General features: G+C 38.3%; 1 protein-coding gene across 2 annotated transcripts in view; it reads right to left on the bottom strand.

Moving 5' to 3' along the window:
• CSMD1 (CUB and Sushi multiple domains 1) overlaps nucleotides 1-16625 on the bottom strand; it is a 1075408-nt gene that overhangs the window by 739433 nt on the left and 319350 nt on the right. For both annotated transcript variants that reach the window (XM_054629077.2, XM_077174973.1), the window contains exon 3: nucleotides 5093-5205. In XM_054629077.2, the coding sequence (XP_054485052.2) occupies nucleotides 5093-5205 (113 nt within the window). The remainder of the gene's footprint in view (nucleotides 1-5092; nucleotides 5206-16625) is intronic.

The raw sequence follows: 16625 nt of genomic DNA, 5'->3' as shown, positions 1-16625 counted from the left end.
TGTCTAATAGATAAAACAGCACCCATGACTAAACCACAGAGATTAACTGGCAATGTTAGATTGAAGATTCAGGAGACTACTCATCTCACACTGAATAGCAGGAATCATTATGCATACAAGTTGCATAAAGTTGGTATTTTCTTGCCAATTTAGCTTCCTACTAAGAACTTGAAATATTTGCCTCAGATTATTCATTGGATTATTCATCCATTCCCAGAAAGTAACTACTCTCATCATTGTATCAGAGTTTGTTGAGAGAACAACTACAAAGCCATAAACCAGACTCATGGACAACAAGTAGCAAGTAGTTCAAGCACTGAACAAATGACAAGCAAAATTTTACTCTTAAAACTGAGTGCAGAAAAGGTATTCTGGTACTTGATAGAGGGAAACAAGCAAAATCTAAAACACATTCACTTGAGTCCAGAAGTCCATTATCTTCACTGAGGTCCATGTTAACTGGAAAAAGTCACAGTGTTGGGAAAATTACCTTGGCAAACTCACAGAATCATACTAAGTTGGTAGAGAAAATTTTTCAATTTTTTTTGTTTATTTTATATAGCCAAAAGTATCAAACCTTAAAAAAAAAAAAAGAAAACCAGAACACAACAACAAAAATCAAACCAACAAAAAAACAAAACAAACACAAAACAAACACCAACCAAAACAAAACAATCCCCTACCATGTAACAGATACTCAAGAAGAACAAGACCTGCAAGAGGTGAAAAAAACAGAAAATTTCTTCAAAGGCTATACACCACAGAAGTGCATCACTGCTTTCTGCTGTTGATGTCAAAAGGGATTTAAAAAGAAGCTTTGGGAAGGTGCATAAGGGAGGATGAGGTGAATGACAGTATAAATGTTAATGCTGGGTGTAAGCAGAAAGCTTTGAGAAATCAAAGAACAAAAGAAAAAAGGAAATATGGCCTGTGGGCAAGTAGAACAGAAGGACTTTCTTCCGGCTTTCTTGTCTGGCAAGAAACAGCTGCTTCTGTAGAACAGAAGTCAAGGAAAGGTATGAAAAAGCACCAAGTCCAGTACATCTGGCATGTTGTTTAAGCAGTGTTCACCAGTTGTACACTACAAAATATGGTTAGAAACAACAAAAACAACCACATACACCCACACATAAAAAAAAAACCACAAAAAAACCAAAAAAACCAACAAACCCCCAAAGAAAACAAAACAAATAAAAACCCCACTAAACCGAAAAAACAACCCCAAAACACAAAATAAATCAACCAAGAAAACCCCTTAAAATGAACCAAGCATTGTTAGCCTTAGAGGGCATCTTAAAGTTTAGTAACAGACACTACTGTAGCCAAATATAAGGTAAACTCCATGATGTTTCATTTTATGGTGATGACTAGGAGGACACTGTGAAATGAGTTTTGTACCTTTGCTACTTTTTTTCCACTTGACAGCTGGATTTTCTGAATGGCAGGCCATGGTACTTTAATAGAAGAAAGACCATCAAATTATAAATGCATAGCAGTTCAGATACTGCTGTAATTTAGAGAGCATTTGTCTCTATTGCCAAATATAAGCAAGTTTTCTGTATGGGAGGAATACTTCTGACTTTCCAAAGAAAACTACTACAATGATACACCAATGCTGATTTTTTAATTCTATATGTAGCCCTCAAAGCACCTCATTAAAAAATGGCTTGTTAACTTCATTCTAGAAAAGTAGGAACAAAACTGATTTTACCAGGGAATTAAGTAAAATTGCACAAGTCCAAGTACTTTATTTTCTCTTTCTGCAGTCCCTACAAAGCCTAAACCTATTTCCTGTGATTCCACTGCAGTTATAAAAAAAAAACAAAACACACATACTACAGAAAGAGGAACTATCCCTCAATTCTCCAATTCCATTGCTAAAAAGTTATGTTTATATATTAAACAGTGATTGTAATGGTCAAGAAATCATTTAATAGTTTAAGCTGACTGATGCTATAAACTGAACTTACTACTTCTGAAGTTCATAGTTCTTTTTACTGATATAATCAGATGTTTGAATCTTCCACAGGTAATTTTATTTCTAGAAAATAAGAACAGTTTAAGTTTCCACCAGTACCAGAACTTAGAGATCAGATGTGATCACTGAGAAAAATGAAAATATTATTAGTTAAAAATCTCAGAAACACACATATAAATCTGGTGAAAGAATGATCCAGTAAAGAAACCTACATTTCAGCCTAAGAGTTCAGTAACTGCCCAACTACATCAGTGTTGTTAAACTCTCAGGTCTACTGCCACAAAGATCTAATTTAGTTAATATTAATATCCACATGGCATATGGTTGACACCAGACTAAATCATGTAAATATCAGCAATATTCAAAGGCTTACAGTGCTATAATGTGGATTCTCTAGCTTCATTCTTATTTCTACATTTTAAACACACAAAGGATCCAGTTATGTCATTGCTGCACAGGAGCTGAGGTAATAAATGAAGAATATACTAAGTAAAAGGCACAGATCAGAATCTTAGTCCAGGGATGAGGATGTAATGTTCTCTGTCTACTAGGGATACCAAGTATGGGTATAACTTCAGAGGCCATTCGATCACCATTGAAGTGGTTCACTTGCCTTGTTTCCTGCTTTAGTGCCCAACTGAGTTTTTCAAACTCTGCATCCTGAACCCACAATATCCCAAATTCTCAGCTGGCAGCAGCATTCAGTAGCACTTCAATGCTCCCCTTGCTTCCAACTGAACAGCAATTCACTTACTCAAGAGAAGAATGAAAGAGCTGGCCAAGACCAAGGATAGGCATATAGTTTTGGAAACCAAACTAGCAAGGGATGGGTAGCTGGCGGAATGATTATAAAAACTTCTTCTGACTGGTTATATCCGGTCTGTATTCCCCTGCCCTAGAGGAACTGAACACCTGTCTTAAAATCACATATGACACAGAAGCCAGAAGCTGTCACTGTTAAGAACTGTCTAGGGAACAGTTATGGAAGTTCTTAAACTATGGGGCAAATCAGCTGGCCGTTGCAGCAGCAATCACTCCAAGCCTTCACAAAAAAACACCTGACCCTTCACTGCTACAATTCCTTCTAGAACCATCAGTACCCACTGCCTGTCTCTAGATTGAAATGCTGTCACTTGAGTGACATTCACCATTTTTTTCCAGAGCTGGATGTCACATTTTGACATCAATTTAAAGTTCATTGACAATGCTAGGTTTGCAGCCCTAAATCTGAAAGGGGGCAGTGTTGTTTAACCAGAAAGTGGTGCTGTCTGTCACTGTTAATTACAGCTCTTCCTGCTGGGGTTTTTACAAGAAAGTAGGCCAGCAGGAAGTGTCATTATATTAAAGCCTGTAGCTCCATGCATGTGTTCCTAAGTTGACAGTCAAGAGATGTCCTTTAGCCTTTTTCACTGTGCTCTTCAATACAAAAAACAAACTGCTCAGATTGCATAAAAGGATGAAATATGCTATTGCATGCATCTCATAGGAGAGAATAATAGAGGTCCGTAAAAAGCAGCTTCCTATCAAGGCAACAAAACCAGTTCCTGGTGTGTTCAGGATTTCTGATGTTCCTTTTCAATTTACTTAGTAAAGCAATAGGCTATGGCAATGAAACTTAGGTCTTCTCACATCCCCATATTAGTTAAAAAATAAGAGGCTGATTAGCTGACTTACCAGGTGCTAAGGCTTTGAAGGACAAAGGAAGGGGGGAATAGCTACCAAGGAGAGACATACTGTGAGCTACCCACCCAAAGAGAAGAAGGTCAAAACAAAGAAGTTTCAGCTACTCATGACATCTCCTTTGCCCCTGTCTTTCACACCTATGTAATCTCCTCAATATGCATATTGAATTCAAGAGACTTTAAAAAACACATTTCAAAACATTAATGAAATATGAAAGAAAGATATATCTCAATAGGGAGTAGATTTTGTCACTGTCAAGAAAGGAAGGTAAAGTTTCAACAGTCCTAGAAAAACCTGATCAAAGCTCACCAAGCACCTGTGGTCTCTGGGGTACTGTGACATTAGAGAAAGTAGTGACCAATGTAATGGATTTAAACACTTGCAAATTCTCTCCTGGTAAAGAGCTACCATCAAACCATACTATTTTCTACATTCAGTTCCACATCAACTGCATCATAAAAACATTTCAGGCACTTAACTGACTGTGGGCAAATTTTTCAGAATAAACACTCTCAGTCAAGGATTAGATCTATGAAACCATAGAAAAAAATCACTTGGAGTTTGAGAAGTAATCTGAAAATTAGCCTTTTACAACTTTAAGTATTAGAAGCCCTGCATTTTCCATGAATAAATAAAAAAAAGCCCCAAAAAATCCAAACACACACAGAACCCCAAAACAACCAATGCAACACCACACACTCAGTTCAAAAACAATCCTGAATTACACCCAAAATACCCTTATTATCCAACAAGCAGGTGACTTAATATCACTGTACCTGTTAACTTTCCCCAATAAAGGCTACAAGTCTCATAAAATCATTTCTTTAATACTTCGAGCTGTACAAAAGGTACCATTCCAGTTTAATAAGAATAATTGTTGGTAGACACAAGAAATGCTTGGCCTTATTTCTAACAAGAACTGAGTCTTCACTGCAGTCTAACACCTTCCACAGAGTATGATTCAAGTGTTTTTTTGTTTAATTTTATATATACATATATTTTTGTTTTCATCTTTTTAATTTTCCACAATGAGAAGATTGGTAATTCATTTTCAAGATCACTTAGGATTCATATCTTCTCTCATTTTTATCACTACACCCTTTAAGTTAGACATTGCCTAAAGATGCTTCCAAAAAAATCATTTAGGAAATAATAAAACCATTTAAATGAATCCATCTCTGAATCCAGCTTTGGAGACCTGAGAAATTTTGTTAAAAATCCCACCAGAAATTGCAGCATCGGTTTGAATTAAATTTAAAATTCAAAACTATGTCCATTACAAAGCAATATTTTTAAAATGCTACAAAATAAGCCCCACAGTTAATGCAATACCAGCCGATTACTCAAATCCCAAACAGAATTGAAACATCACATTTCAACATGAAAAACATGTATTAAGTACAGTGAACACCCAGTAAGAGGAGTTCTTACCTTCATAGATAGCTTTGAAGCCTTGGGCACTGACAGCAAAATCTGTGGTGAAACAGAGGGTGAGGATAGAGCCTGTGCTCACAATAGATGATGGAAGCTGAAATCCAGATAACCTGCAATAAAAAGGCACAAATTACTAACACTTTTTATTACAAAGCCCATCAGTAGATGTGACGAGCATTATGATAAATGTAATGGTTTTACATCTGAATTGCAAACACATCACGGGCTTTACCCTGATGCCTCTCTAAACACTCATTGCAAAATTTCAAATGTGTCCTTGACTTTAAAACACTCCTATGCTAACACATCTATGTGCTCTCCAGAAAACAATGAAAGAAAGACCTACTGAAGACTTTTTTTTTTTTTTGTGTTAGGACTTATTTTAAGATGAAGATAGGTACATTTAGGACACCTAGAAGTAGATACTCAGGTCTTGACTCACTCAGAGATATTTCCTATGATTTCACATAGCTTAGGCTATCTTGTCTGTCCTCCAGGTGCTGCTGCAGAAAACCATGGATATCATATCCTCAGTGTGATATAGCTTAACTGACTAGAAAACAAACAAACCACCACATTTCCATTTGAGAGCTTCAGAAAAAATTACCTTACATTTCTCCTCTTACTAGTAGTCTTACCTTTACATACAAAATGGAATTTTGGTTAAGCTATAATTACATTGCAATATTGCTTATAAGACAATTTCCCAAAATCTGGGTATTTTTGAGGGTAAAATTGATTGAAGAAAAATGTTTAGATCCTTTATTGAAACATCACTAAACACAATTTTTTAGACCTGGCTGATACTAGGGAGATGGTTTTTTAATGATTATTTTTTCATAAGTAAGATATAAGAGAGCATTACTGTCCCACAAAAACAAAACTATACTGGTGGCTTAGCTGATCACTAGTTAATTTCTGTATCATGCAATAGGGGTATGTGATTATGTATAGGATAACCCTGCCAGAAAACCGGCTCTTGTTCAAATTTCACCCTGAAAGAGCTTCTTAGATGTTGAAAAAGATAATTAAAAACCCAAATAAACAAAAACAAACAAAAAAACCCAAAAAAAAACCACAAAAGAAACCTGCCTTTTTTAAAGATCTAGGTGGTTAAGACAATCCATGTCTTGAAAAAAGAAAAAACAAAAACAAACAAAAAAGAAAACAAAAAAAATCTTGTCTTTGAAATTTATGGTACAATTAAGTTATAGTTCATTAATTGGCATCCAGAACTACAGAAGAGAAATAACAAACAACTGTAAGCTATATACTAATAGAGCAGTATCACCAAACTAGATGTTTGCAAAATTAGGTTTATTAAAGACCTCTCTCATATATAAAAAATGCATAGGAAGAACTCCATGCTTCAGTTGTTCCAGTCAGCTGGTTCCCCATCTCTTGCCAATTTTGAGATTAGGAAAACAAATAGAAGACTCAGAGATCAGAGCAAGAACTTTAAATACAGATAAAGGCATATAGTCAAGGTAACATAAGTCAGCAAAAAGCTTTCTGCAATTTCTTCCTTTCATTTTAAACAACATTTTCTCCCATATGGTAATTAGCTGTTTGTTCTAATCTTTTTACCTTCTGTGTACTTGTCAACCTATTATTCCTATTCTTTTCCACCTCATTTACTCCAATTCCAGAAATAACCAGGTTGATTTTCCCCTCAGTCTTCAAACTGCAGAACTACCATAAGGCTTGCCACATCTTATGTTCATGCTTTTGGATGTTCTCTCACCTTCACTAGACATTGCAGTTTTTAGGGAAATGTGCCTCTTGTTCTATTTAATAAATTAGAGTGGTTATCTCTTCTGCCCTACATCTGGAGTGTACTCTCTGACAGTTCATATTTAACTTAGGTATGTATTCTGATCTTACATGTCTCGCTCTTCTTTGAGAAGAGATTCAAAGAGTTCTTGTTTTAAGGGATGGGCTTTGGAAGTTTTTTTGGATAGCACTACAAGTATTTCCTGCATCTAACATTTCTTGCTAAATAACAGGAAACTAGCATGCATTGTCAGGGAAGAAAGGAAAATCAGCTTGAGTCAGAAGCAGCTAGCCTCAACATTTCACACTGCATGGGAGAACTAAAAAAAGACCCCACAATAAAAACACAAAAAGAAAAGTTGTATCAGTGTAGAACAACAAAGCTTTTGCTTCCTCATTTCTGTTTTCTCCACTTGGTCTGGATTTGGTTCATATAAATGAATTTATCTCAGCTGTGAGTGGACATCTTGAGTTCTGCTATGATTTCTACACCAACCTGCTTTGATTCTGTTACAAGTGTCACTTCTACGGTATGGATTCTTAGGAGCTGAACATATTTTTTTCTATAGCATCCTCCTTGAAATACCAGAAGATCATTCTTTAGGCTGACATTGCAATTCATATAAAAGGAAGACAAATACATTCTATAGCCTGAGTCAGTGCACATGAAGGTTTTGCAGACTTACAAGTGTGAGAGACTGGAATGTTAATGGTTGATGACTTAAAACATTCTTGCCATTTGTGGAGGCAGCAGGGTGCTCAGCCAGGCTGGGTTTGCACACCGACCCACCCAAGGGGGACAAGGAGTTACATGTGTGCTGGGTTTTGAACCAGGTAAGGGAGAAGGCAGGTAAAAAGCAGACCCTGCAGAGGGAGGGAAGTGCTCTTTACCACTAATGTCCTGCTGTTTTACAACTGGCTCAGTTCTGAAACTGCCCCCATCTACCTGCTCTGAGGAAGGCATGGGAAATTTACATTCAGAGGGGATGTTCATACATAGGTCTAAAGGTTTTTGTCCCTTCAGATGGGGCATAACTGGCCCAACCATGCTGACATGAGAGGCAATGTCTGGAAACCCCTAGCTGCGGAAGCATGCCCAGAGTCAGTTCTGGGGCTTTCACCAGAGGACTGTGAAAGACCAGTGGTGGTGCTACAGTGTAAAATGCCCATCCCCAGGGGTGGAACCTGGGCTTCCCACTTAAAGCTGAAGTTAACCCACTCAGCTCATGTTTTTGGGCTTCCCCCTCCTGCAACCAACCAAGATGGCAACCATGACTCTGACCAAGACACAGACAATCAAGTCTCATTGCTTGATCCATGGGCAGTGGTATCTTTCTACTCCTCGCTTCTGTATACATTTTTCTAAAGTGTTTATTTTATGCTTTTACATTGCTATGTTACTAAAGATAATAACAACCAAAAGGGCTACACACCTGCTTTCCTTTGCAATGCAATTGTTCTAAAATAAACCCTACACATATAAACAGTCATTCAGTTTTGCTTAAATCTAACCTCCCCCACGGTTTCTATTAATAAGAAACTGGGTTACCCTTATCTTCTGGGGTTGGTTGTAACTATAAGAAAAGGCAAATATGTGAGGAAACTTCAAGTACATCAACTTGAAGTGTATTTTATCAAGATCTTTAAATTGCACTAATCCAAAAAACATTTACAGAAAAGTCTTTAATAGAAAAATTCATCAGATTACCCAGGTGCTTCTATGTCTTGCCTGCCTGGACACCCCTAGCCAGCTGTAACGCAGGTGAAAGGGCAGGGGCAGCAGTGGTGGCAGCTTCCCCTTCCCAGTGCCCAGCATGAAGAGAGGTGTTAAACAGTGCCAGCACCACTGCGGCCACTGCTGCCCACACAATGGTGGTGGGGCGGCCTGGCCAGCAGCAGAAGCATGATGAGTGATTCCCTGATGCAGAACTTAGACAACATGGACTTCTTGACTCTGCAAGATTTTGCAAAAATCTTTAAATTAGTGGAACTTTTCAACAATGGTACCTACAAGCAGCAGTTTTTCTTCTGGTTGGAGAAGAGGAGGAAGTGAAGACATGTGAAAGAAAACAACATGGCGACACCAAGGTCAGGGGGGAAAAAAGGAGGGGGAGAAGCTGTTTAAAGCATTAGCACCAAAATTCTTCTGCAAGCTGTTCTGAGGACAATGGTAAAACAAACTGTTCCCATGTAATGCATGAAATCCACAGGGAATGCAGAAATCCACTCACAGCCCGTAGGAAAAGCGCTTATGCCAGAGGAGGCGGATGTCAGAGAAAGCTGTCATCCAGTGGGAGACCTGAATAGGGAGAGGGGGTCCCTGCTTCCAGAGACAGAGCCCTTGCTTCCAAACTAGAGCAGCCTATCCTTAAAAGACTGCACCCTGTGGATGAGTGACCCATGCCAGAACAGTTTTGGGATGACTCCCTCCATGTTTGCCCATGGGAGGGACCTCACAGCATAACAGAAAACCATGGCATAACAGAAAAAAGACTTCTCTTCCTGGGCAAGCAGAAGATCTTGACTGACAAACTGACCAAAACCCCCACAATCCACTCTCCCCATGCTATCAGTGGGAAGGAGGGAGGGGCTGGGGGGAGGGAAGGTGTTTTAAAGGTTTATTTTACTTCTCATTATCCTCCTCTGACACTGTTAATAATAAATTTACTTTGTACATTTAAATTTGAACCTGCCTCTCCCTTAGAGTGGTTTTTTTTCTCCCAATCCTTATCTCAACTCATGAGCCCTTCATTTTTTTCCCTCTCCTCTGCCCAAGAAGGTAGCAGGAGAGGGTAAGCAAAGGACTTCCATGGGTGCCTGGCATTTGGCCAGTGTCACACCACGGCACTCAGTAACCCTAGTCAACAGACAGGAAGGAGAAAATAAGTCAGAAATTTTCCTCAGTCAGGAGATCACAGACAAGGAGATAAATTACTAATTATCGTCACAAGCCAAATAGGTTTGTCTTGGGGTAAATTAGTTTATATTATTACCAATTAAAGTATGTTTGGACTCTGAGAAACAAAGAAAGAAATAAATTTGAGCCTGGAGAGAAAGGGTTTTGATTAATCTTTCTTCCCAACTCCTCCACTTCTTCCCTTAGCCACTGTAGGGAAATGGGGCTAGGGCTCATTCAGAACTTCTGCTACCTCACAGTTTTACCTTGGTCCAGCGTGGGCTTTCCACAGGGTATGGTTTCTTCAGGACACACCCTCCTCTTGCTCCACCTTGGCCTCTTCCAGAGGCCACTGGGGAATCTGTGCTCTGGTGCCTGCGGCACCTCCTCCCTCCCCTTCTCACACCTTGGAGGTCTCACAGCTGCTTCTCTCACTGGTTTTTCCCTCTTTTTCTCTCCTTTCTTACACGTGTTTCCCAAGGTGCCCCCACCCCAGCTGTGGCACAGCCACACCCTGTGGTGGGCGGCTGGATCCAGCTGGAACCGGCCGTGTCCGGCTGGAGCAGCGCCAGCCTCCCCTCACGGAGCTCCACAGGCCTCACTGGGAGCCTGGGCACCCACACCCTGTATAGCCTCTATGATAAAAGCAGAGAACAGTGCACCGCAATTTATGAATTAAAAAGTCAAATAATTATTATGTTATCTTACTAATTAATAATTAGAATCAGTCTAAACTGCCTGAATGTCTGGACAGAACAGAAGCTACAGCAGTTATTTACAAGAAGGAGGTAACTCCAATTATTCCACAGAAAACAGCAGCAGTGCTATGAGAGCACGTTTACAGGACACATATCCATAACATGACCTTTTACAAAGCCACTGGCTGTCAGCAATAAGAAGAGTTATCCACAGGGTAAGACACCAAATGGTACTTAAAGCCAAAAGATCAGCACATCCATTCCAAAATACCAGGCTTTTACCTGCCACCTGTGAAATCACAGAGGTCTTGTCCTAATAATTTACATCCATTCTGTTGCCTAAAGGAAGTCAAGATTTAAAACCTGAGACAGCATCTCATGTGTAAAGGTAGCAGAATAAGCTATTATAAGATTAGCACAAGATCCATAATTTATAATTGATTTTCTATCACAGAAGATAAATATATATATTTAATTTCTTTTTAGTCCCATTGCCCCAGATTCAAATTTTTTTCTTTAGGTTACAGAAAAATAGAAGATAAAGACAGCAAATTGTTCAAGCTTAGCTAAAAATAAGTTGCAGGAATTATAACATCAATATTTTGCTAGTAGAGTATCCTGGTTTAGGGCAAATTCGGGAGGAAACTCCAAAAGAGGTCCCACTAGAAAGCAGATTCACGTGACCCCTCTCCCAGCTGGCTCAGAAAAAGATTTCCTTGGGGAAAAGTGGAAAAAAATGCTTATTTAACAAGCAAAGTATTCACAAGCATAAAAAATGAATACTATTAAAAAATAAAACTTCTCACTGTTCTGAAGAGATGGCCAATTCAGAAAGTTCTTGTCATGGGGTATAACTTGGCTCACTGTCTCTTATCAGTCCCTCCTGTGCTAGAAAATGCCATGGTGGGCCACAGGTGTGAGCTCTGAGCTCCAGCGCTTTTTCTTTTTCTGGGTTTTCAGTCCAGAGCAAGTTTGAACAGTTCCAAGAAAAAAAACAAAAAAAAGCACAGTCCAGGGAACTCCTCTGCCTCAGCTAGCTAAAAACTAACCAAAAAGCAGAGGAGAGCTCTCTCCTGCTGTCCGTTCATGCTGCAGACAGCCAGTTCAGGAACAGGAATGGGGAGGAGTGAGTGCAGTTTCTGAAAACAAACTCCCCACTTCTCTCCCTCGCTTTGCTCTTGGAACCAGTCATAAAGGTGCAAAACTTATTTCTGGGCTAAACAGATGAATGAGGATACAAATCAGCATCATAAAGTCACCCTAGGACATAAAGGAAGGCTCCTTTTTATCCGAACTCACCAAGTTCATTCATTAAACAGAAAAAGCTAAATGCTTTTGATGTATTTGGCCTCAAGGAAAAGCAGTTGGTTTCTCTAGGTGCCACAAAGAGCCAAAGGTCCATGTCTGCTGTGGGAAGCCGTGATGGTGCACAGCAGCCTGTGACCAGTTCAGTGAGTCCCTAAAGGAGCAGGAACACATGGCATGACCTGTCCAATGCCAAACCAGCACACAGCTGGGAGGGGAAATGAAGAGATGGCAGCTCCCAGGCGTGGGAGGTGGACCAGGGGCTTCCAGAGGGTACAGCTGCTGGCAAAGGCAAGGCCACCAGCAGGCTCCAGTGTCTCTGGCCCGGTGGTACCACGTGGGGAGAGAGCAATTCCCAGAGCACTGGCTGCTGGTGGATGGGCCTAGTGGGGCTGTTACTCATATGAAGGACTTGCCCAATGGGCAAAGACAGCACTTCCCCACAGTCACAGGCACCAACAGAGGAAAACAGCTGGTTCACGTCTCAGGTGCCTGGCAGTCACAAGGACTGCTGGCTGCTGAACAAATGAACCAGTGGGCTACAGCACTGTGCTATGGCCATGCAGAAGTGCCTTCTATTTTCTTACTATTTCTACCAACTGTACATAAAATGCAGCTACATAAATGGTTTCATATGTCTGTGTGCTAAATGACATGGAAAGAAAACATCAGCTAATATTTGATAAAACTGGACACGAACAAATCAATGCTGTATAGTGTCAAAAATCAAAGTGATAGCAAAACGATTACTGTCAGAGAACGAAAACTAATGTTTTACCTTTAAAAGAAGTTAGTTATTTCACTAACTATAACATTAATGACTTTTTGTGCTTGAGAAAAAAAAACAGCTGAAACTCCTAAGTCATGTATTCCAGGTTATTAACTATATAACCATTAATAGAGCCAGGAAAACAATGATCTTTCAGGGATTTTGTCACCCATGTTTTTTCAAACATTTTAAGATATGTTCTCAGAAAACATTTGCACTAGTCATTTTAAGCTTCATTATGTGAGTTATGTCTGTTTACTCTCACATATGGATATCACATCAGTCATCTTTTTGGAAAGTGTGTACTATAGCGTGTACTATTAATCCATGCAAGTGTATATAGGTATCTGTTATTTTGCATAACTTCACTTGTGAAGCCAGCTTGCCTTTCCTGCATCAGAAGGCTTTAAGACAGTTCTACATCAGGCTGGGAACAGCTTTGCATCAACAAACCTTTGCTCCAATTTCAGAATAAATGAGGATGAATTTTATTTGAAACTTTGATCATCCATAATGCCATAAATTATATTCTTGTTCCCACTTGTGAGTTGCTTGGAAATGAAAAATGTACAGAATTTTTCAGTTGGAAGAAAAAGTCAAAACCCAAACAAACAGAACCACAAAAAAAAAAAAAACAACACTAAAAAATAATTAAAAAAACACCCCAAAACCAAAGAAAAAAGCTGGAGCTCACAAACCTTCAAAACCCTATCAAAGGAAAATTATATTTTATGCCTCTACTAAATGAAATTTAGACAGAGGGAAAGTCTGGGAAGAGGACTCTTTTTACAGGCCAGGTACTAATAATTGAAAGATTACCCACATTTCCACTTCTCTAGCTTTTATAGGGTCACTTTATATTAGCATATCACAGCACCTCTACAAAAACCAGTGGCATGAAGTCAGTGTAAATGGAATAACAACAAGTTGCTTAGAAATTCTGCAACACACAAAAACTGCCTGAAGGGGGGAAAATATATCAATTTCTAGAGCTTCTTTTAACATTTTTACAAATTGGATTACAGTAGTATTGCTGGCTGAAAAATCCCTTACTCTAGCCTTTTCTGGTGGTTCTACTTTAGGCAAAGGCCCTAAGGCAAAAGAAAATATGCAAGCAAATATTTGAATAGATACAAACAGCATATTTGTCATCAGCAGCAGTAGGGAGATATCTAAAAAATCATATTATTGTCCAAATATGAGTGTATTTAACAAGCAGTTTATATAGTGTTCAATGCCCCTTCTGTAAGGAAAACTAAATATTTGTGCCCAGAACTTTACACGAGAAATGTGTGAAGCTACAAATATGGCTTATGATACACAGGAAAATTTTGAATATTGACATGTCTTTGCAGATTTTCATTATCTGTTTTGCCCAGGCTGGATGATCTGGCTTTTTTTTTTTTTTTTTTTAATTGCTCAATACAAAATACATGCTAACTACTGAAATCTTAATAAAAATTATGAAGACCATTCAGATCACAGTTCACCAATGCAAATAACTTCAATCCAGTATTTGAAAGGGGCTTATAAGAAAGGTAGTAAACTTCCTAGTAATGTTGATTGCAACAGGGCTATGGTTTTAAACTTAAGGAGGGTAGATTTAAACTAGATACAAGGAAGAAGTTTTTTATTTTGAGGGTTGTGCAACACTGGAACAGTTGCCCAGAGAGGTGATACCTCTTTCCTGAAAACATGGAAACATTCAAGTTCAGGTTGGCTAGGGCTCTGAGGAATGGGATGGAGTTGAAGATGCCTATGCAGGGGGCACTGGATGAGATGACCTTTAAAGGCCCCTTCCTACCCACAGTATTCTGTAATTCTATGACTCTAGGAATTCAAGTACATTGCAACATATAGACAGATCCAGAGTTAGGGGACTAGGATGGATTTATTTAAACATGTAAACTCAAAAGTAACTTAAAATACTGTACAACTGTCTTATTTTAAGCAATGCATTTTTGGCAAAAGAAATTTAGGCATTGTCCAGATCATTTGGAATTCTATTGGAAATGTTTCTTATAGCTATAAGACAAAAAGCTGTGCTTAAGGAAGAACAACTGATGAAGTTCCAAACACAAAAGTTATTGGATCAATCAAGTGACACCTTTCCTTCACCTTCTGTGTCTTTCCAAACTATGTACCTGTTCAGATTAAAGAATCTTCTCAGAGTGTTTTTATGTGTTACCCACATTAAAAATACATCCCTATAAGATTTGTCACTTGATAAAATAATGTATCCTGTTTCAGAACTGAGGAAAGGATTTTCCTTTGCTGTCACCTCATTATGACTTTGGTTTTTTTTCCCTGAAGTTAATTGTTCTGACAACTTTATTTTAAAGGGGTCAGGCTTTGACAGTTTTAGACTATCTGCACAAAGCTCACTATATTAACTTTCTGCTCCTATGTTTTTACCAAGAGCTATGACATTCTTCTTTTCTATGCAAACCTTTGAAGTCTGTCTATTATTTCTACCCATCATACTCAAAGTTTAGTACAGTATGTATCATTTATTACTTGAATACCTCCTGTCAAAACTGCTGCTTGGTTTGTTTGTCCTTTATAAGAAAGAAACCTAGCGGGTATTTCAATGAGTCATGAAGTTCATTTTATCTAAATTTAACTTTTAAAAAAACTACTTTGAAGCTAACTAGTTTTGATAGTTTCAAGTGGCACTTAAAAGAAGCGGTTGCTGCTACTAATATGAAATAACAATCAATTCTGGAAATCTTTGAGTATTATGTTGGTGCTTTGGGCTAACTCTGTACTTATTGTATTAGGCATCATATATTCTTTTTTTTCTTCATTATGTCACTTGTCATCTCCTTCAGACATTTTTTTGCAGTGTTCAAAACCTTCAGGAGGACAAGTCATCTGTGTAGTTCAGTGCTTAAATTTAAACATAAAGCCTATGTAGAGCATGAGTGGGCTGTCAAAGAAAAGAGGGAGGTGGTGCACATACAAGAATATCTGACACAGGCAATCAAGACACGGAGACGTAGACTTACACCAGTGAATCCATTTAGAATGTACATAGGTGGGACTGGAGGGAAAAGCAGTGGCACAGCTGCTTTCTTATCCTGTAACAAGGATCACATACCATGGCAAAGATCCATAATACTTAAAAAAGTTCATGATGCACCTGTGAAAGCTGGAGTTACTTGTTAGTATACACTGAAGCCCTTAATTTTGTATCTTTGCTGACTTTTTCACCCATGCTAAAAATATTTTACTATCACATTTTTGATATCTTTGTTTCTCTACACCACCATTTGCCATTTTATTTCTTTGGCATAGCAGTTAACGAATCCCAGACTGCTGTGACTTTTATTACCAGGATTCCTCCCTTAACTTCTAAAGCAAAAACCTTTATGTTGAAATGTCAACTTATTTTCAGAATATTCCTCCCTTGTACAGATTCTACTGCAGTATATGGTGTCATTTAGAGTACTGAATTCCTATTGTGATCTACCTCAAGTTGCTAGCATGCATACAGATTTTAATGTTTACCCTCAAAGTGCCCTCTCTGTGGTATCACCTTATCAGTGTGCCCTCTAATCAGATCTTCAACAAATTCAGAAGTAATGAAGCAGAACAATCTCTTGTTAAATTTCACAGTGAAAAAATTTCGGTAGCTTCAGCCTGAAATATCACATTCCAAGAGCAAGTTACAAACACACCTTAATTGAGAGATATTTCATCTTTCTCTCAGAGCATTTTTTGTGCTTATATTTTAAGTCACCTTAGTAGAGGTTTGCCCTAGGATGCATAATTTGATGCTTGAGCTCCTCCTATCAGAACATTTTATCTTGTTCTCCTGTCCTTTAATCCTTACAAATATATCATTTCAGGCCTTATGATCATCATTGAGATTATCTATAGTAATATCATTTTTAGTTTGGAACAAATTGTTTCTTATGGATGACTTACCCTAACTGTGTTCAGGTGAGTCATATTTTGCTAGTTTAAAATGTTCTCATTCTAAGTGCTCATTCTCCTTCCAAAGAAATGGTGTATTGGTGTATGCAAAGCCTTTTTTTTGCCCATACTTTCAATTTCAGCAAAATTTCCCTTAAAATTTTATTGTAA

This window comes from Agelaius phoeniceus, chromosome 3, assembly GCF_051311805.1.
Source record: "Agelaius phoeniceus isolate bAgePho1 chromosome 3, bAgePho1.hap1, whole genome shotgun sequence".
Classification (NCBI taxonomy): domain Eukaryota; kingdom Metazoa; phylum Chordata; class Aves; order Passeriformes; family Icteridae; genus Agelaius; species Agelaius phoeniceus.
This window is presented reverse-complemented; position numbering and strand designations above follow the sequence as displayed.